General features: G+C 35.5%; 1 protein-coding gene across 1 annotated transcript in view; it reads right to left on the reverse strand.

The window, feature by feature from the left end:
- Positions 1 to 22,345, reverse strand: part of LOC102807741 (BLOC-2 complex member HPS3-like) — a 64,043-nt gene that overhangs the window by 11,896 nt on the left and 29,802 nt on the right. Inside the window, exons 6-18 of the mRNA XM_085508393.1 lie at positions 21,599 to 21,732; positions 18,322 to 18,552; positions 15,890 to 15,992; positions 15,508 to 15,591; positions 14,570 to 14,730; positions 14,225 to 14,399; positions 13,467 to 13,565; positions 12,971 to 13,069; positions 12,169 to 12,264; positions 10,562 to 10,625; positions 10,146 to 10,351; positions 7,465 to 7,780; positions 5,542 to 5,712 (exon numbers count right to left, since the gene is read on the reverse strand). Coding sequence (XP_085364519.1) covers positions 5,552 to 5,712; positions 7,465 to 7,780; positions 10,146 to 10,351; positions 10,562 to 10,625; positions 12,169 to 12,264; positions 12,971 to 13,069; positions 13,467 to 13,565; positions 14,225 to 14,399; positions 14,570 to 14,730; positions 15,508 to 15,591; positions 15,890 to 15,992; positions 18,322 to 18,552; positions 21,599 to 21,732 — 1,929 coding nt within the window. The 3' untranslated portion in view covers positions 5,542 to 5,551. The remainder of the gene's footprint in view (positions 1 to 5,541; positions 5,713 to 7,464; positions 7,781 to 10,145; positions 10,352 to 10,561; positions 10,626 to 12,168; positions 12,265 to 12,970; positions 13,070 to 13,466; positions 13,566 to 14,224; positions 14,400 to 14,569; positions 14,731 to 15,507; positions 15,592 to 15,889; positions 15,993 to 18,321; positions 18,553 to 21,598; positions 21,733 to 22,345) is intronic.

The following is a 22,345-nucleotide window of genomic DNA, read 5'->3' on the forward strand; positions in this document are numbered from 1 at the left end:
TGTTAGGAAACTTTGGCTATCCATAGAGGCTTTCATTAGGTGATGTGTTAGCAAACTTTGGCTATCCATGGAGACTTTCATCAGGTGATGTGTTAGCAAACCTTGGCTATCCATAGTGGTTTTCATTAGGTGATGTGTTAGCAAACTTTGGCTATCCATAGAGGTTTTCATTAGGTGATGTGTTAGCAAACTTTGGCTATCCATGGAGGCTTTCATCAGGTGATGTGTTAGGAAACTTTGGCTATCCATAGAGGCTTTCATTAGGTGATGTGTTAGCAAGCTTTGGCTATCCATAGTGGTTTTCATTAGGTGATGTGTTAGCAAACTTTGGCTATCCATGGAGGCTTTCATTAGGTGATGTGTTAGCAAACTTTGGCTATCCATAGAGGTTTTCATTAGGTGATGTGTTAGCAAACTTTGGCTATCCATAGAGGCTTTCATTAGGTGATGTGTTAGCAAACTTTGACCATCCATAGAGGCTTTCATTAGGTGATGTGTTAGCAAACTTTGGCTATCCATAGAGGTTTCATTAGGTGATGTGTTAGCAAACTTTGGCTATCCATAGAGGTTTTCATTAGGTGATGTGTTATTCATAGAGGTTTCATTAGGTGACGTGTTAGCAAACTTTGGCTATCCATAGAGGTTTTCATCAGGTGATGTGTTAGCAAACTTTGGCTATCCATAGAGGTTTCATTAGGTGATGTGTTAGCAAACTTTGGCTATCCATGGAGGCTTTCATTAGGTGATGTGTTAGCAAACTTTGGCTATCCATGGAGGCTTTCATTAGGTGATGTGTTAGCTAACTTTGGCTATCCATAGTGGCTTTCATTAGGTGATGTGTTAGCAAACTTTGGCTATCCATAGAGGTTTTCATTAGGTGATGTGTTAGCAAACTTTGGCTATCCATGGAGGCTTTCATCAGGTGATGTGTTAGGAAACTTTGGCTATCCATAGAGGCTTTCATTAGGTGATGTGTTAGCAAACTTTGGCCATCCATAGAGGTTTTCATTAGGTGATGTGTTAGCAAACTTTGGCTATCCATAGAGGTTTTCATTAGGTGATGTGTTAGCAAACTTTGACTATCCATAGAGGCTTTCATTAGGTGATGTGTTAGCAAACTGGCTATCCATAGAGGTTTTCATTAGGTGATGTGTTAGCAAACTTTGGCTATCCATAGAGGCTTTCATCAGGTGATGTGTTAGCAAACTTTGGCTATCCATAGAGGTTTTCATGAGGTGATGTGTTAGCAAACTTTGACTATCCATAGAGGCTTTCATTATGTGATGTGTTAGCAAACTTTGGCTATCCATAGTGGCTTTCATCAGGTGATGTGTTAGCAAACTTTGGCTATCCAGAGGCTTTCATTAGGTGATGTGTTAGCAAACTTTGTCTATCCATAGAGGCTTTCATTAGGTGATGTGTTAGCAAATTTTGACAGAATTCTGTTTGTAGTGGATAGTGGTATACTTTTCAGCCATTAAATTGATAAAAAATTAATAAATAAAAAAACACCCACTTTTTATGCTCTTTCAGCAATTAGTGTATGGACTCCATGGTCGCCATGGTCACCATGTAGTGTGACCTGTGACATTGGGTCAAGAACAAAGTCAAGGTTATGTACACATCCTGAGAGTGGAATGATATGTGAAGGGGAAGCTCTGGAACAAGAGATCTGTACACCAGTACCATGTCCCAGTAAGTAATTTGACACTTTGGCTTCTATTAACTATATCGTTTACATGTATGTTCTATTTCACATAAATTACAGAGGTGTTTCTATGGTCAAAATAAGTAATATTCAGAGGAACAAGCCATTTTTTGGTTTATATGCCCTTTCTATTGGAGATGTGCTTGTAATGGATCAAATCTGGTACTTTCCACAATATTGCATTTTTGTTTCTGTTGTTTTCTGTTTCGGTCAAAATTTGGTAAAAATATTGTATAAAAGCAATAAAACTTGCAACTGGATTTTGTTATAAAACCAAACAAATTCACATACTGATTGTTAAATTGTATTTTCAGTACAATTCGTCCTTGAGAGTAAAACAGGTGACGATGTAAACTTGTAAGAAAGTGTATTCGTTGCAATGATGTTTGCTTAGCACAATTTTCATCACATTGAATACAAAAGTTTAAGCCTTGTATCATGAATAACATTTTTTTTCCCCTATTTCAGTTGACGGTGGATGGTCAAATTGGTCGCCATGGACACCATGTTCGAAAACATGCGGTGGCACCAGAGAACAAGTCAGAGTTTGTGATAACCCTGCCCCACTGCATTCTGGGAGTTATTGTATTGGTGATATGTATAGAATAGATAATTGTGGTGATAATACCACATGTCCAGGTAAGTGAAATCACATCTACAGAACAAATTTAATTGGTCAATTTTGTCACCTTTCACAAAATGAACCTGAATAATATTGTCCATACATTTATTCTATGATCCAGAATGTGGTAAACTGCTGTTGGGTCCCACACAACATGTCATGTCTGATACGGGTCCTGTCAAACAATGTGAACAACTAGCATTAAGGACCTCAGTTTATAATTTCATGATTTGCACAGATTTATGAAAATCTCACAAAATCGAAGCTCTACAAGTACCATCTGAGAGTACGTACTGTATGGTGGTGACAAAACAAAAATTTGTATAATATGTATGATATTATATTATACCAGCAGGGTCAATTTCATTTCACAATTACACAAAAACATTCTGGATGCTGTATCACATTTGTACATGGTTTACAGTGCTTTGGAGTTATTTCCATGTCTTAGAATTAGATTTAACATAAAGTTTGTATAATATATTACCAATAAACTATCACTGACTGCCAATTTCATTTGAATTAACTGTGTAGTGTTAGAAAAGTTGATCATATTCTTGGGAGCAGACATCCAGGCATTTTCACTGCCTGGCAACCATCATGGTAAAAACAAAGGCTGAAAACTGTACTCTAGGCTAGTTGTCGAGACTCCCCTGAACAGTGTAACAATATTACACCTAAATAGTTGCTTCAAAGTTGAGTTTGTGCTGTTTTCTCAACTTCAGCTGTTTTTAGCGGCTCTTTGACTGGCGTTCCAAAGCAGCTCACACAGAGCCCATAGAAATACATGGTACGGTGGTGCGCGTCTTAGTATTACATAGAATGTTCTATGACAAAGCTCCGCCCCCAGAGATTCATAACAAGCATGTAAGCAGAAATGTTTTCTACTGCAAAAGTGTTCACAATGTTAATTTTACTGACAGTAAATGGTAACTGGGGTCACTGGTCAACATGGGCACCATGTAGCGTGACCTGCGGGCAAGGATTAAGTCGAAGATACAGAGTTTGTAATAACCCAGAGCCAATGAATGAAGGTGAAAAATGTCCAGGAAAGACCAGAGAACACAAATCATGTGGTAAAAATAATGATCCTTGTTATGGTAAGTTTTTTATTGAAGACATTTTAATTAAAAGATTTTAAAGGATAAAGATCCTGAGATCTGAAAACACCCATTTTTTTAGAGTTCAAAAGGGGTCACCATGTATTCAACTGCGGGTGTTTGTGGGTGTTCAGGCAACCTGTTAATGTCCAAATCTATCGCCAGACTGCTTCAGTGTTACTGAGAATCGTTACGTGTGGTTATAACGCAGTTTAATTAAGATTGAGTGTTTTTAGAGCTTTTTGATTTGCCAAGAAAACTTGATCAATCTATTCTCAGGATCACAGGAAAGCCAAAGAACGTAGCCATCAATTTTTAACTCATATCATTGTCAACAGTTTGTTTTGCTATTTTTTGTACAAAAAACCCCATCTAAAAGGTGTTTCTGTAAGGTAACATGTACTTCCCGTAGACTTATGTGAAAAAGCCAACTCCTGGCCTCTTTTAACAGCTCCTCCACACGATGGCTCTCCTTCGTTGAGAGTAGACTTTCACCAGGTTTTTACTGAAAAGGTTACAGTTTCTGGTTTGATGGTTTTTAACCCTGAGCCCCTCCTTGCACGACAGGGTACGTAATAACCGAGGAAAATATTATAGATGTAGTGATATTATTTCCCTTAACCACATACAATTCTTTCAAATATATGGTCAGTTCAGTACCGCATGATATGATGACTAAATTTTGGAAATTCTGTTAAACCACCATCTCCACTATGTAAACATTCAGCTAATTGTGTACACATCAACTGCATTTGAAATATTTCCATTTCCATCCCTTGTTGAATATGTAAAATATGACAACGACAGGTGAATTATTAAGTATGTTGTATTGGTAGTACAACTGTTTATTTTGGTGACATTAAATCTACAGGTTTGTCTAACAATTATGCCAATGTTTTTTTTTTTTATATTTAAAGTAATTTTATTTCATTTCAAAATTACAAATACACAGACAAGAAAAAAAAAAAGAAACTAGAAAAAGCCAATAACTGCCCTATTTGTATTCAAATATAGACAATCATATACATTATAGGCTTTGCCAATGTTTATAAATTCACTAGTAACTTAGTAAACCAATTTCATAAGTATATGAACATTTGAGACAGTACATGTATTTTTGTTTAAAGGTGGACTTTAAATGACAGTGTATTTTTTGTAATGCTCTAGTCTATATGGAAAAGATTGGGTTGCACAGAGTCTTAACTAAAATTTATACAACTTAAGAAAATACTTACAACCCACCTCACCTCCCCAACCATTTTTTCAATCTGAATTATAGCAATAAATTTTGGTGAATGGGTTGCGTGAGCACCCTCAGATACTTGTACACACGGTAGACCAGCCATAATCCAAAATTGCTATAATCAAATCTCTACGATTTCTGGCAAAATATCAATCGTTTTTTATGTTTAATCAAAACGTCTCAACCTGTTAACTATGTCCAGTATAAAAACTAATTTTTGAGTTTTATAAGTTTACACAATTATTTTACTACTTCTATTTTCAGGGAGTGGTGTTTGGAGTACTTGGAGTCACTGGGGCACATGTACCAATACGTGTGGCGTAGGTCAGCAATTCCGTCAACGTTTATGCAAAGACAACATATGTAGTGGACCAAACCAACAACAAAAGCCATGTCTCATCAAAAAATGTCCAACAATCTACACCCGCTAATAAAGATTTTTTTCTTGTTTTATTTGGTTTCTTTTCATAGATTTATTTGTAATATTGTTTTTTTTTATATATTCATTTATATAGTGCTCAATAATAATGTAGTAATAATTAAATATTTAATAAAATACTAAAAAAATGTTATGAAAGTGTTTTTATTGAAATATTTAACTTCATTATATATTTAATAGTGAACATGATTTGTGTACGTAAGATTTTACCATGGCAATGAATCACTTCAACGCAAAAGTCAATATTTGCACCTTAAAAAAAAAATATTGCCATGAATCGTTTTCTAAACTGTTTCAAAAATGTCTATCAAAATGTGTATGCAATTGAAAATTACAACCATATGGTCAAAAATTAATAAAACAAATAAGTAAAAATGAGCAAAATAAGGCACCAATATTTTTGTAGAAAAAAATGATGGCATTTCTGACCTTGCAGTTTTTACTTGACTAACTGAATGATTTCTTCCTTCAACTGTTCAGCCTTGTATTTCTTATAACACCGCTCAATGTATGGCAGAAAAAAACTACATGATCCACTGGAGGGAAGAAGTGTCAACAAACTCACTGGGTCTAGTAATTCCACCACCACTGAAAGTACACCTGTCATTGCCAGAGAATAAAATCATACATTATGATAACATGATGTAACCATTCTTAATGAAAACAAACAGTACTAAGTCATTCGGCAGTGCATGTTTGAAATTTCAACAAAAATGTAAACAAACAATGTATTTGAAAGAGTTTCATACATCACTGTGTGTTCAATATCGAACATGACACAGTGCAACAACTTTAAAATATTTCTTGATAATATAAATCTCAAAATATGTACAGTGAAACTTGTCTACTGGTAATATCCGAACATGAAAAGAAATGAAGAAGCTGTTCAGTTTAGATAATGATGGAGAGAAAAGAAAGTTTCAGTTTTACCGAAAGATAATCCACAATACACGCAATACGAAATATAATTACCGGTAGTACAACTTCCACCCAATATTCATCTTTTTACATAATTTACTCAATCATGTATACTTATACTTGTTGATTTATTACTACATTTCATATATAATGATTGAAATTTGAATTTTCTAAAGTGAATTCACATGAGTGGATCCATAAATATTCACGTTTGTTCAGAATTATCACAATCCATAATAATTCAGCACAATGGCAAATCCTAAATAAACCAAAGAAAACTAATCAGCAACACTGCTATTTTTCTGAAAGTTTCTTTTGCGACAGCGCAAATAATGCCAGTGGTGTTTGTTTTGACTTCAGTACATTTATTTCCAACAAGCCAACGTTCTAGAACAAATTGTTTTTACCTTCTATGCTCACAGTGCTGGAAAGTTTAAGGAAAAGATAACGAACGACAAAATCGATAGATTAAAAGGTAATTTTCACAAACATAAAATGCAACTGGGTGTATTTTAAAAATTAGTTTGATACATTTTAAATGAGTTTCGCTTACATAGCAACAGGCCAATACAATCATGTGACATAACTAACCCGAATTACGTTGGCATGTTAGACTTTCTCAGGGGCAACCAGAGGCAGCAATGCGAACACACTCATGGAGACAGCAGTTTTCATGAACAGAATATTTCACCGTCTGATGTAAGATTGAATGAAAATACCTCTATCTCTTTCATACACCCAGCCAATCTCCCAGGCAGAGTTCTATTTCTACGAATATATCTCTGACACCATGCAATCTTATGCTTGTCATTGATTGGTCGATGCGTCACAGTGGCACTACTTTCAAAGACGCCCAACAAAACATTGCCATGCAGGTGTTTGATTTTCGAGCCCAACGAAAGTGTACACATTGTTTGTAGATTCTGGCTGTTTTCAAAATTTCCGTAACACAAACGGTGTGACAGTAGAGGATTTAGCCGTCAATATCCCTAAAAGCTTTCGTTTCTTTATATTTCTTCGTCTGCCAAACGACAGGACGGTCAGTTTGATGAACCAAGTAACACCTTAGTAACCGTTATTCCGCAATAAAACTATTTTTCGTTTGTAAATTATAACTATTTCACCCTTGACAGTGCATTTACGAAAAAATCATCATTTATCGATGAAAGATTTTAAATCATGTTTTCCAGTAGGAATAAATCAACACGTGACCCCTTTAATAACAAAAATACACAAATAATATGCGTAGTAAAAGTCTTGTGGTGTTTCAGCAGAAAATGGCAGTGTGTGGTGGCTTTTGGTGATCTCATCGCAAGGAACTCTGGGAAGAAGAATGACACCCACCCTCCCTTCTCTCATGAGTCATTCATACCCAGACTGTTCTTCCCATAATGCATTTTCACATTACCTTTCCAAAATGCATTGTCAAATTACCTTCGAATTGATCCATATAAACAGAGTTAGTATCTTCTGTATTGTAAGCCATGGAGCTGCCCTCTGTGTTCACTTTAGCCAATAACATCTGCAACAGCGCCACATAGTGGTTTGCAGACTCCCATAATGCCATAGAATTAGCATAATCTAATATCAGATGCGGATAATTCTCAACAATTATCTCATTAGCAGCAGTAATATTAAGCCGTGACTGACAGAGAAGTTCCAGTGAAATGAAACCTTTCATCGTTTTCACCAGAGATGACAAAACTTTCTGAGTTGTCTCTTGTGCCACTGATTTCCAACACAGAAGAGACTGCAAATAAAACAAAGAAAGCTTAGAAAGAACTCCCGTGTGCTGAGAGTATTGAAGACACATTAAAAATTAATTCGAAATTACTTGTACTTGAGATATTGATGGAATAGCTGAAAACTAATTATGTAAATCAGGTAACTGATATGAACAGATTTGAGTGTAAAACTAATAAGGCCTGCGTAATGTAATATCTATGTACCAAATTTCATTGAAATGTGATTAGAACAAAAAAACTATGAATTATTATTAGAGAATTAATATGAACAAATTTCAACCCAAAATTAATCAGGCCTATCTATTGTTCTAGAGCATTTATGTACCAAATTTTATTCAAATGTGATGATCAGTAATTGAGATATCTGTGTTAATTAATTATTTTAATTAGGTGATTAATAAGCATAAATATTTACAAAAAAATAATTGGGTCTCTGCATAGTCCTATCCTAGGTTCATTGAAATGTGATGATGAATACTCATTAAAATCCAATTAGTGGTTCTTTATATATCAGTGGAACATTCATGGAAAAAATTAACTAATTACTAACTAACTGCAAAGACTCCCTTTTTGTGTGTCGTACACGGGAGTAAAAAAATAATGATAATACCAGGGTAATTATTCATGTAACTTCACCATCTCAATTCTACTTATTACCTGAATAGAATTCTGATATAATTAAGAACATGTGATCTCTCATTTGGCAACAAGCTGAATTGTTATAAGACAAAATAAAATTAGAATGAGTTCTGGCCGTTGATAACAATTGTAAATGTGAATGGATGGCTTCAGAGACAATTTCTAGGTGTAAAATATGGGACTAACTAATTTTATTTCTCGTGACGTAAACAAAAGTGGATTGATGGTATATGAATGTGATATTTCCTACCAAAATGTTGAACTACTAAAAAAATAAAATATGAGAGATTTCAGCATGTGTGAAATATTGTCAAGTTTGTTGAATGATTACTCCAGTAATGTCGTGTACATCAAGTCCACTTGGAAACCACTCGGCTTGCGTCAAAATAATGCTCTCATTTGTTGATCTGTTGTCCATTTATCAATACTTTTTGTGAATCTACATTTTAATTCATTTTTTATCCTTGAACATAATCCATCAAATATGTAAAAATCAGGAAATCTTAGAAAGAACACCATTGTGCTGAGAGTATTGAAGAAATGAAGTACAAATAAGGAATACTACAGTATATTTTAGAAGCACACATAGTGCTTCATATTCCTCGCACAAAGTGTGCTTTCACACATTATGAGTTGGCAGGTCGTTCATTATTGTTTCAGCAACCATGTACCATGATTTCATTGAAATTTGATGAGTGCATGGTACTCAAGATATCTGTGGAACACCTATAAATTGATTAATATATGTAATAGCACAAAATTTAAACCTATACACATATACAGCTTATCCCAGATCGCATAAGTATGTAAAAAGTTCATTGAACTCTGATGAGTAGTTCTGGAGCTGAAAATTGGCTAATTATTATGCAAATTTAGTTAATTAATTAAAAACTAATCATGTCTGTGCATTGTCTCAGAGCATCTATGTACAAAGTTTCATCAATATTCATCAAGTATTTTTTGAGATAATGATGGAGAGGCATACATACATACATACATACATACATACATACATACATACGGGCATACTAACTGCAAAGATTCCCCTTCTGTGTTTCACACATGGCAGCCACAAATGTCAATATTTTTACTTTTGTAGAGTGTTTCACAGTGAAATCATTCATAATACATTTATTGTAAACTTAAGACTATAATATGTTATAATGGTTTGTATGATATGTGGATTGTAGGAAATGTTGAAGGATTTGCCAGTGTACTAACTTTATTATGTATTGCAATAATTATGAACAAATGTGAATCTTAATGGATTCACTCATGTCAGAACTACATTTAAAATTATAAGTGAATGGAATTTAAAAATCCATGTAAATGGAAAACCAACACAATCACCAATACATAAATGCACTGAAAATCAACAAAAATTGAATGTTTAGTAAAATATTTCCTACAATTTACATCTCAATGCCATTGATCGGCATTTTGACATTTGCAGTATAAAAAAAAATTCGTTTGACGTTTGGGTCAGACACTTTTCAGGGAAGTCTAGTGTGTTTTTGCTAATTTTTGCTTTACACAATTATTATTAAATTACTTATGATATCCTGAAAATACATATTTATAGTTGGGTTTGATATGCAAAAATTAAAGCGCGGTGGTCGTCGCGCAGCGCATGTTCGAATTTCATGTAAATAAACAATGTAATTGACACGTGTTGTATAAGTCCCATATCGAACAGGAAGCGGCTCGCCGACCACCGCCCTTTAAATGTACCTGTAGTTTCAACAGATCTTCATTACAACAGCAACATGGACATGGTTCGTTGGCAATCCTTGTTACACCATGTGTGATAGATTGAGGTAATGAGGTCCTTGTAAAGCTATGTGGAGACGTTGACCTAGAGTAACCCAGTGGTGATGAAGCTCTTGGAAAACTTTGGCTTTTAGCATGTTCACATTGTTGACCAAGTGATCTACTTCCTAGTTAGAAACATAGTTAAACTATAGTAACCTTGCCCGAGTCAATCACAAAAATGAAATGAGAATTTTTCTTTTTTCCATGAGAACTGTCATTTTCTGAAAAATGTTCATTATTCAGGTGTTTGCTTTCATTTTCTATACTTATATTACTAAAAATATAAATAATCGTTAATCTTTTAATTGATCTAAAAGGTTTTGATCTGTACATACCTTTAAATGGCGGTAATTCATCAAGCCATATATATCTGGTAGCAAAATGACCGTCTCCTCTCAGCTGAAATGATGAAAAAAATAGTCACTGCTTATGGGAACACAGTTGGAATAAGTCATGGCTTGAGAAAGGTATGGTACGATGAATTAATGATCACAATATGGATCAGAACAGTTGCCAGGTTCAACTTTTTATATAAAGAAGTTGTTAAGAGGAAACTAAAGTGTTCAGTTCGAACAGTTTATTGTTTGTGGATTTTCAGAATTTCTAATATTTTAATTAATTATTAAAAATGACTTGACTGTCAGCAAATGGACTTTACTTACCACATGTGTGTGTAGGTGTGTCTTGGCTGCACTGTCAGAAAATGGACTTTACTTACCACATGTGAGTGTGTGTGTGTGTCTTGGCTTGACTGACAGCAAATGGACTTTACTTACCACATGTGAGTGTGGGTGTATCTTGGCTGGACTGCCAGCAAATGGACTTTACTTACCACATGTGAGTGTGGGTGTATCTTGGCTGGACTGCCAGCAAATGGACTTTACTTACCACATGTGAGTGTGGGTGTGTCTTGGCTGGACTGCCAGAAAATGGACTTTATGTACCACATGTGAGTATGGGTGTGTCTTGGCTGGACTGCCAGCAAATGAACTTTACTTACCACATGTGAGTGTGGGTGTGTCTTGGCTTGACTGACAGGAAATGGACTTTACTTACCACATGTGAGTGTGGGTGTGTCTTGGCTGGACTGCCAGCAAATGGACTTTACTTACCACATGTGAGTGTGGGTGTGTCTTGGCTGGACTGCCAGCAAATGGACTTTACTTACCACATGTGAGTGTGGGTGTGTCTTGGCTGGACTGCCAGCAAATGGACTTCGCTTACCACATGTGTGTGTCTTGGCTGGACTGCCAGCAAATGGACTTTACTTACCACATGTGAGTGTGTGTGTGTCTTGGCTGGACTGCCAGCAAATGGACTTTACTTACCACATGTGAGTGTGGTTGTGTCTTGGCTGGACTGCCAGAAAATCGACTTTACTTACCACATGTGAGTGTGGTTGTGTTTTGGCTTGACTGCCAGCAAATCGACTTTACTTACCACATGTGAGTGTGGGTGTGTCTTGGCTGGACTGCCAGCAAATGGACTTTACTTACCACATGTGAGTGTGGTTGTGTTTTGGCTTGACTGCCAGCAAATGGACTTTACTTACCACATATGAGTGTGGGTGTGTCTTGGCTGGACTGCCAGCAAATGGACTTTACTTACCACATGTGAGTGTGTGTGTGTCTTGGCTGGACTGCCAGCAAATGGACTTTACTTACCACATGTGAGTGTGGTTGTGTTTTGGCTTGACTGCCAGCAAATGGACTTTACTTACCACATGTGAGTGTGGGTGTGGCTTGGCTGGACTGCCAGAAAATGGACTTTATTTACCACATGTGAGTGTGGGTGTGTCTTGGCTGGACTGCCAGGAAATGGACTTTACTTACCACATGTGAGTGTGGGTGTGTCTTGGCTTGACTGCAAAGAAATGGACTTTACTCACCACATGTGAGTGTGGGTGTGTTGGCTGGACTGCCAGGAAATGGACTTTACTTACCACATGTGAGTGTGGGTGTGTCTTGGCTGGACTGCCAGCAAAGGGGTCTTCACTTTGTTCATTTAATCTATCCAGGTAAATTCTGAGCAGCAACTCCTGGAAAAATCAGAGCTTATGATGGGTAATATTACAGAATGAGATGTCCTCAAATGAAAATAACTTATATACTCTACAAATGTCAGGATGGGGCAATAACATACCGTTAATATTACATATAATCTCAGACAAAAAATGTCAGAAAGTCGTAACCACTTCATCAAAGACTTTGGTGTGTACAAAGGCAGCGATTTATTTTAAATTCTGTGCAATTTGGAGTTCATTCTATTCATGAGCAAATGTTGGCTGATGTGCTCTTTTAGCTGTGTTTCGCATCTTCATGTGTATTTAACATCAATTCAAAGAATGAATGACAGCTTCATCCTGACTGAGACTCGGGCATCCAAAAAGTATATGTCATTTTGATCTGTTTTTGATCAAGGTTTTTTTGATTTTTTGTTTTTAATTTGCTAATCAATATAGAAATGACAGTTTAATTTGTTATTTGAGTTCTGAACACCACTACTATTGAGCAAACATGTTACTATGAATACTGCAGTACGTATTAATAATGCTCATGATATTTCTGAGTTAAAGATGGACAAGAAAAACATACTTTTGACACGCAAATTCTTCAAGATCTTGTACTTATAGAGACAAAGTCGGCAGCAGTGCACATTTAATATAAACAATGTATTTCACCAGAAATTCATATTGAATCCTGACCTAATTTGATGACAACAGTGCATGGTTTGAATTCACTTACCAGGACTTTGGGATAAATAGACTCTCGCTCATTGGCCGATATCAACGCCTCTAAGTAGTTTCGAATGTGAGTGTTGTGATGTAATTCACCAACATTAATCTATAAATGAACAAAAAAGCAAACTCAGTTAACCTTTTCACCACCAGTTCCCACTTTTCAACATAAATTCACAAACTGCCCCATTTATAGTCTGCACTTTCCTTTGGAAATTATGACAAAAAATGCCAAATTTTTTGAGTAAAACAGAAAATAGTCTAAAATTTTGTATGTTGGCTCAAAAAATTAGGGTTCATTTCCAGAAATATTGAAGAATATAAGAAAAAAAAGCAGACAAATTTGGGCGAGGAAGTCTGGTGGTGAAAAGGTTAAAAACACAAAATCAATGTAACAAAGACCAAACATACATATATGCTGATTCCACAATACTGAAACTGAACAAAAAACATTGCCATAATAAATCAACATTTAAATATTTTTGAAAACTATAACAACTTACATCTAACAAATCAAGTGCTCTATCCATGTCTATACTATTGTTGTCATGGAGATGAATTAGTATCTCTATCAATACATCTGCTCTGTGTCTTCTTAGTAACTACAAACAAACAAACAAAACATCAACATGTACATGTACAGACTTGAAAGAATGAAATGAGCAGCATCTCACCTGGAGAATGATGAAAACGACAGAAATTAATTGACGAATGAAAAGCAAATTGCAACACATTTGGATTGTGAAAAATTTGATTTTTTGATTTGAAAAACTCAAAAGAATTAGAATTTACATTCGCTACTATTAAAGCAAATGAAGTAACAAACAACTATTACTTTCCATTGCTGATTTTACTGTAAACTCCAATATATTTCACGTGTTTATTGATTTGTACTTCACATGTGTTACTGAGAATCTGCTTAAAGCCATTTTGGTCACACTTGTGGAAATTTTAATATTCAAGATGGCGACCAAGATAGCTGTTATGTTCTACATGGGACACAATACCTTGGTTAATTTCTGTTTATACAATGGAAAATTTCCACTGCATAAGTGATACCATTGGTTGGAAAAATATTTGATTAATGCGTTTGTAGAACTGGAACTTTACTGCACATTACAATATATAGATATCAAAGTAGTGTACCATTATTTTTATAAATCTTTGTTTTTAGTTTATATGTTGTCTGCAGCTGGACTAGAATAAAAAGCTACAGTGTATTAATTCTGGTATAAATACAGTGATAACTGTGAATGCATACCTGCCCTATATGAGACAGTCCTGCTTTGTTATCATCTAATAGTAAATGGTGATGTTGTACAAATACATCAGTGATAGCATCTTTTGTCATGGACATTAAGACAGAACAGGCGGCTTCTGGTTCACACATTCTAAGATACAATATGGAAGTTGCCACACAATCTAGGGAATGACATCTAAGAATATAAATAACATAAAAATAATCATTAATTTGTTATTTTACATTTTAGAAAAATATAAACCGCCAACCCCTCCAAAATCATATAAGGGATTTGAATTAATATGAATTAAACAAGTTCTTGAATTGTTTTGTTTATAACAAATGCATACAACAATTCAAACTTACTTTTCCAGGGTTCGTTTCTCATCTCTATGAGTACTGTTACTCTGTAACATCAATAGTGCCTTTTCATCACTGTATTGTCTTAGATTAGAAACCAATATCACTTCTGAAAGCTTTGTCGGTTTATAAGTATTATAGATTTCAAGAATTATATCACTTGTCTCCTGAAAAGTACAGATTTTATATTAAACAGGTTATTGCATTAAATAATATCTGTGACTTCTCAAGTTTAAGAAATATATAAAGTTTGAACAATCAGATAATGACAGAGATATGATATGGCCACCAGATGGTCATTTTAAGACTGATCCGGAATTGCTGAATTCTTGATTTTAATGAATCAACATTGAAACAACCACAATTCAGCCATATAATATGGATAACTAAATGAACAAATATGCACAAGTGCATAAATTTGATCGGACAGGACAGAAATAAAGCTTAGAAACAGCATTTGTTAAAAAAAAATGGCCACCAGAAGACCATTTTGAATAAAATCCAAAAAACAAAATTTGAAGATTACCAAATTACACCAAAATATATCTGTCTAATTTTTTTACATATATTAAAAAATTTGGTGCAATCCTGTTAGCAGCAGGGTGCACTCTGATGAGGTTGTATCTTTCAACAGATAGTGACAATTGCTTTTATTATCATGTCAAACGAGAGGTCTTTTTGTACAATACACATTACCAAAAGGCAAAATTGTTATGAGAAAGGGGCAGGCAGATGCTAATCCATCAACTTACAAATTCTGAATTTGAGAGACTTGAAAGTTATATTACCAACTCAACTTTTGAACTAAAATATTAAATTGGATGTTTTATTCCTCAAGTTTGAATACTAGTATATGCACAAATATGGCATGTGAATCATACTCCAATCATAAATGTGTGCTGTAAACATGAAGAAAAAGAAGTTGTGTTGATATCATGACTTACCTCATTGATGTTATCATCTGATGTTGGTGTAAATAATACAGAGTCCATGTAATGTAACAAACCTGAATATCGAGAGCAACTTTCCTGAAACAAAAGGGATAGCATTCCAAGTGTAATCTATTTGGTAGAGCTATATGCATTTGTACATATTATTCTTTTTTTTATCAGTGCTATTTTTTTTATCTGTTGTTATTTTATTGTTCTTTCTACAAAGATCCCACATCAGTTACAGTTTTAATAAAGATTATTATTATTATGAATAATATGACAATAAATTACTTATTGGTGCAATATTCAGACAAAATAGCCATTTTGTTATTTTGAATGTGAACAAGAAACAAGTCCTGTTATATCTGCGTTGATAATATGACATAATCTTTACCTTTATCTTGATATCCTGTTTATGATTACTGACGATATCCGGTAAACACAGCCCAGACATTTTGTAATACGGTATTGAGAGAACACATTCTTTACCGCTATCTCTGAAATTGTACAGAATTTCAGATTCAGATTACAGTTCACTCTGAAAAGCATTTCATTCAGTTATCACAAAAATACCTAAATAATAAAATTGTGACAGTGTGGCAAAGATCATACCTGGTGTAGGGTACTGTGGTTACAGGTGATGTGAAAGTGGCAAGAGCCACAAGTGATTTAGGGTGGTTGTGTTAGACTGTAGGCATGGCAACTAGGGTCACACCTGGTGTTGGGTGTTGATGTGGGTATAAGAAAGGGTTCCACCTGGCACAGAGTAGAACATTTACTTATCCGATGTGGGTGTGGCAAAGGGAACACTTGTGTGAAATGAAGTGTGGTGTGGGTATGGCAAAGGGAACACTTGTGTGGGGTGACGTGTGGTGTGGGTGTGGCAAAGGGAACACTTGTGTGGGCTAATGTGTGGTGTGGGTGTAACAAAGGGAACACTTGTGTGGGGTGACGTGTGGTGTGGGTGTAGCAAAGGCAACGTGTGGTGTGGGTGTAGCAAAGGCAACACTTGTGTGGGGTGACGTGTGGTGTGTGGTGTAGCAAAGGCAACACTTGTGTGGGGTGACGTGTGGTGTGGGTGTAGCAAAGGCAACGTGTGGTGTGGGTGTAGCAAAGGCAATGTGTGGTGTGGGTGTGGCAAAGGCAACACTTGTGTGGGGTGACGTGTGGTGTGGGTGTAGCAAAGGCAACGTGTGGGTGTAGCAAAAGCAACACTTGTGTGGGGTGACGTGTGGTGTGGATGTAGCAAAGGGAACACTTGTGTGGGGTGACGTGTGGTGTGGGTGTAGCAAAGGGAATACCCGTGTGGGGTGACGTGTGGTGTGGGTGTAGCAAAGGCAACACTTGTGTGGGGTGACGTGTGGTGTGGGTGTATAGCAAAGGGAACACTTGTGTGGGGTGACGTGTGGTGTGGGTGTAGCAAAGGCAACACTTGTGTGGGGTGACGTGTGGTGTGGGTGTAGCAAAGGGAACACTTGTGTGGGGTGACGTGTGGTGTGGTTGTAGCAAAGGGAACACTTGTGTGGGGTGACGTGTGGTGTGGGTGTAGCAAAGGCAACACTTGTGTGGGGTGACGTGTGGTGTGGGTGTAGCAAAGGGAACACTTGTGTGGGGTGACGTGTGGTGTGGGTGTTGCAAAGGCAACACTTGTGTGGGTGACGTGTGGTGTGGGTGTAGCAAAGGCAACACTTGTGTGGGATGACGTGTGGTGTGGGTGTAGCAAAGGCAACACTTGTGTGGGGTGACGTGTGGTGTGGGTGTAGCAATAGCAACACTTGTGTGGGGTGACGTGTGGTGTGGGTGTAGCAAAGGGAACACTCATGTGGGGTGACGTGTGGTGTGGGTGTGGCAAAGGTCGCACCTGGTGTGGGGTGACGTGTCGGGTGGGTGTAGCAAAGGGAACACTTGTGTGGGGTGACGTGTGGTGTGGATGTAGCAAAAGGCACACTTGTGTGGGGTGACGTGTGGTGTGGGTGTAGCAAAGGGAACACTTGTGTGGGGTGATGTGTGGTGTGGTTGTAGCAAATGGAACACTTGTGTGGAGTGACGTGTGGTGTGGGTGTAGCAAAGGCAACACTTGTGTGGGGTGATGTGTGGTGTGGGTGTAGCAAAGGGAACACTTGTGTGGGGTGACGTGTGATGTGGGTGTAGCAAAGGCAACACTTGTGTGGGGTGACGTGTGGTGTGGTTGTAGCAAAGGCAACACTTGTGTGGGGTGACGTGTGGTGTGGGTGTAGCAATAGCAACACTTGTGTGGGGTGACGTGTGGTGTGGGTGTAGCAAAGGAAATACTCATGTGCGGTGACGTGTGGTGTGGGTGTGGCAAAGGTCGCACCTGGTGTGGGGTGACGTGTGGTGTGGGTGTAGCAAAGGGAACACTTGTGTGGGGTGACGTGTGGTGTGGATGTAGCAAAGGGAACACTCGTGTGGGGTGACGTGTGGTGTGGGTGTGGCAAAGGTCGCACCTGGTGTAGTGTAGTATGGTCAAACTGACTCCTCTCACTGCCATCACTGTTGCGATTATGAAAAGGCCACAAACCTAATTTCAACATTTAGTCTCAGATAGTGGCAATTATGTAATTTGGGCCTTAATCATAATGTAGTAAGGCCAGTGTAACATCAAGATTAAAATTAGATACTTATTTGTCTTCAGGCTGGTCTAAATATTTAGGTTTTGTGTTCACACACATAATTTACTCATAAGTCTTGCCTTTATTTCCCAATGTGGCAAAGGTCTGGTGTAGGGTGGAAGGATCATACCTAGTGGGAGTGTGGGAGAGATCACACATAATTTAATTGAAGGGGGGGGGGGGGTCTCAAACAAACCTTGCATAATGGTGTCCAAGTAATGCACAGCAGTTCTTGATCAGCTCTTGTAGTTTGTCAGAATCAGTTTGATGTTTCTCATAGTAAACAGATGATTTGATAAGAAGATATGCCTCAGTTAATAATTGTTGATAAGCTAAGGAGTTTGATACTTGATACCTTGCTGCTAATTGTAACATATCTTGATATAAAGCAATTGGGTCCTGCATCTCTAGAGCATAGATACTCCAACTAAAATATAACAGTGAAATTATTAGAACCTAGCCTTTGTTGAATCACCAGACCTTTTTTATGTGCAAATTTCTAGTACAATTGCTGATGATTTATATCTAATTTTCTAAAGTACATTTTGCTGCAGAAACTATATTTCAATTGAAATGCATTTTTAATAGCTAAGAAGGAGAAACATTATTGTAGTTGATCAATACAGTTTAATTACAGTATATGGGTGGATTTGAAGTGAACTCACAGGAGTTCTCACATGAGAACATGTTTGATCACCTCTGTATTTGCATTGAGCAAACTACTACAGAAACTGCCCTCTCATTACAAATACATCAATACCCTTCTTTTTAATGTTTTAATCATATACCGGTAGTCTCAGAGACATTGTCTCATTATCTATTATTTAACAAGCAGCCGGTCGGCTAAGATAGCTCCGCTGTTAGCAATGCACATTGCAATTAAAGAACAGAAGATATCATTAGAAAATGAACAATATGTATAGTATCAAAGCAACAGGACTTGCTGTTTTCAACAAGAATTCAAAAATATCACTTTTCACCAAAAATAATCATCAAAATTAGATACTGTAATTGAAGATATACCACGAAATTAACAAATGAAACAAATAACAAATCTGAGAGAGGTCCACATGTAGTACCTATATATGTAATATAAAAGCAATCAGACTTGCGGTTTTCAACAAGAAGTCAAAAATATCATTTTTTACTAAAAATTAAAAAAATATTCACCTAAATTAGAGAATTAAAGATATCATTACAAAATGAACAAATCTGAGAGAGGTCCACATGTAGTACCTATATATGTAATATAAAAGCAATCAGACTTGTGGTTTTCAACAAGAAGTCAAAAATATCATTTTTTACTAAAAATTAAAAAAATATTCACTAAAATTAGAGAATTTAAGATATCATTACAAAATGAACAAATCTGAGAGAGGTCCACATGTAGTACCTATATATGTAATATAAAAGCAATCAGACTTGCGGTTTTCAACAAGAAGTCAAAAATATCATTTTTTACTAAAAATTACAAAAATATTCACCTAAATTAGAGAATTAAAGATATCATTACAAAATGAACAAATCTGAGAGAGGTCCACATGTAGTACCTATATATGTAATTTAAAAGCAATCAGACTTGCGGTTTTCAACAAGAATTCAAAAATATCACTTTTCACCAAAAATAATCATCAAAATTAGATACTGTAATTGAAGATATACCACGAAATTAACAAATGAAACAAATAACAAATCTGAGAGAGGTCCACATGTAGTACCTATATATGTAATTTAAAAGCAATCAGACTTGCGGTTTTCAACAAGAAGTCAAAAATATCATTTTTTACTAAAAATTAAAAAAATATTCACCTAAATTAGAGAATTAAAGATATCATTACAAAATGAACAAATCTGAGAGAGGTCCACATGTAGTACCTATGTATGTAATATAAAAGCAATCAGACTTGTGGTTTTCAACAAGAAGTCAAAAATATCATTTTTTACTAAAAATTAAAAAAATATTCACTAAAATTAGAGAATTTAAGATATCATTACAAAATGAACAAATCTGAGAGAGGTCCACATGTAGTACCTATATATGTAATATAAAAGCAATCAGACTTGCGGTTTTCAACAAGAAGTCAAAAATATCATTTTTTACTAAAAATTACAAAAATATTCACCTAAATTAGAGAATTAAAGATATCATTACAAAATGAACAAATCTGAGAGAGGTCCACATGTAGTACCTATATATGTAATTTAAAAGCAATCAGACTTGCGGTTTTCAACAAGAATTCAAAAATATCACTTTTCACCAAAAATAATCATCAAAATTAGATACTGTAATTGAAGATATACCACGAAATTAACAAATGAAACAAATAACAAATCTGAGAGAGGTCCACATGTAGTACCTATATATGTAATTTAAAAGCAATCAGACTTGCGGTTTTCAACAAGAAGTCAAAAATATCATTTTTTACTAAAAATTAAAAAAATATTCACTAAAATTAGAGAATTTAAGATATCATTACAAATCGAACAAATCTGAGAGAGGTCCACATGTAGTACCTATGTATGTAATATAAAAGCAATCAGACTTGCGGTTTTCAACAAGAAGTCAAAAATATCATTTTTTACTAAAAATTAAAAAGATATTCACTAAAATTAGAGAATTTAAGATATCATTACAAAATGAACAAATCTGAGAGAGATCCACATGTAGTACCTATATATGTAATATCAAAGCAATTGGACTTGCGGTTTTTAACAAGAAGTCGAAAATATCACTTTTTACCAAAAATGACAAAAATATTCACCAAAATTAGAAAATTAAAGATATCATTACAAAATGGAAAAATCTGAGAGAGGTTCACACGTAGTACCTATATATGTAATATCAAAGCAGTTGGACTTGCGTTTTTTAACAAGAAGTCAAAAATATCACTTTTTACCAAAAATGACAAAAATATTCACCAAAATTAGAGAATTGAAGATATCATCATGAAATGATCAAATCTGAGAGAGGTCTGCCCAAGGTACATATACACCAAGTATCAAAGCATTCAGGCTTGTAGTTTTCAAGAAGAAGTCGAAAAAGTAAAACATTGACACGGACGATGGACAATCACTCATATGATAAGCTCCGCTCGACAAAGTCGACTGCGGAGCTAAAAAAGTGAGATATTTTTTTAATTGAACCGGACATGCTTTTTTTTATCCTTTATATATTCATATGCGTAAACTAATATCATATTTATATAAAAAATTTGGTTTGTGACCTTGGTTCTTTTTTCACATGTGATACTGTGTAGCAATAAGTGATCTATTCACAAAGTATCAGCAATTTTCAAAGATTTTTATGAAACTGCATTGATCAACCTGAAGGTAGCAAAGGTATCATTACGATTATATAACATTGTAACCTAGCAACAAGACAACCTGACACTCCCATGTACGATACATTGTTCTTTAGGCAATATGACTGTAATTGATTGTAGGTTAAACAGGAAATAAATAGATTGTCTCACTTTTTAGTAGCACTAGGTGAATCCATCGCCTTAGAAACCAATATGATGAAATTGTCAGCTGCTGAGACTGCGGTAATATCAAAGAACTGGCGGAAACCAATCAGACAAATATCTGCTGTGGCGGGTGGTATGGCCTGGCAACAGACAACATATTATGCAATAAACCTTTTGAAAGTCAAAATGAATTTGTCACCTATTACAAAATATAACCCAAATAACTTTTTTCAAAATTTTGATCAAAACTGGTAGCCAATAGAAAAAAAAGAATTAATAAAAAATATATAAATATTAAACAAAATGTTGCACCAGAGAGATTGACTTAAAGAAATTTGTATCTTTATCTTATAAGGTTTGATATTTGACTTAGTCTTTTATCATTATTATTGAAAAAAATATTTTTATGAAAATAAAAATGCCAAAACACAATGCTAATCAACTTAAAAATTAAATTATTCAGCTTTGTATTGTTTTGAGACTACAGCAAAAATTACACAGTCTTTTGATCAGAAGTTCTATATAGCAAAACTGTCATTGAAAATAACAAAACATAACCAAGAAAACTAATTTTAGAAGGTAACAAATCTGACATGTTAAATGTCAAATTTGTGATGGGAGTGTTAAATGTCAAATCAGTGATGTGCAGTGTTAAATGTCAAATCAGTGATGGCAGGGTTAAATGTCAAATTTGTGATGGCAGGGTTAAATGTCAAATCAATGATGGGAGTGTTAAATGTCAAATCAGTGATG

The sequence above is a fragment of the Saccoglossus kowalevskii genome, chromosome 15, assembly GCF_978046115.1.
Source record: "Saccoglossus kowalevskii chromosome 15, keSacKowa6.1, whole genome shotgun sequence".
NCBI lineage: Eukaryota > Metazoa > Hemichordata > Enteropneusta > Harrimaniidae > Saccoglossus > Saccoglossus kowalevskii.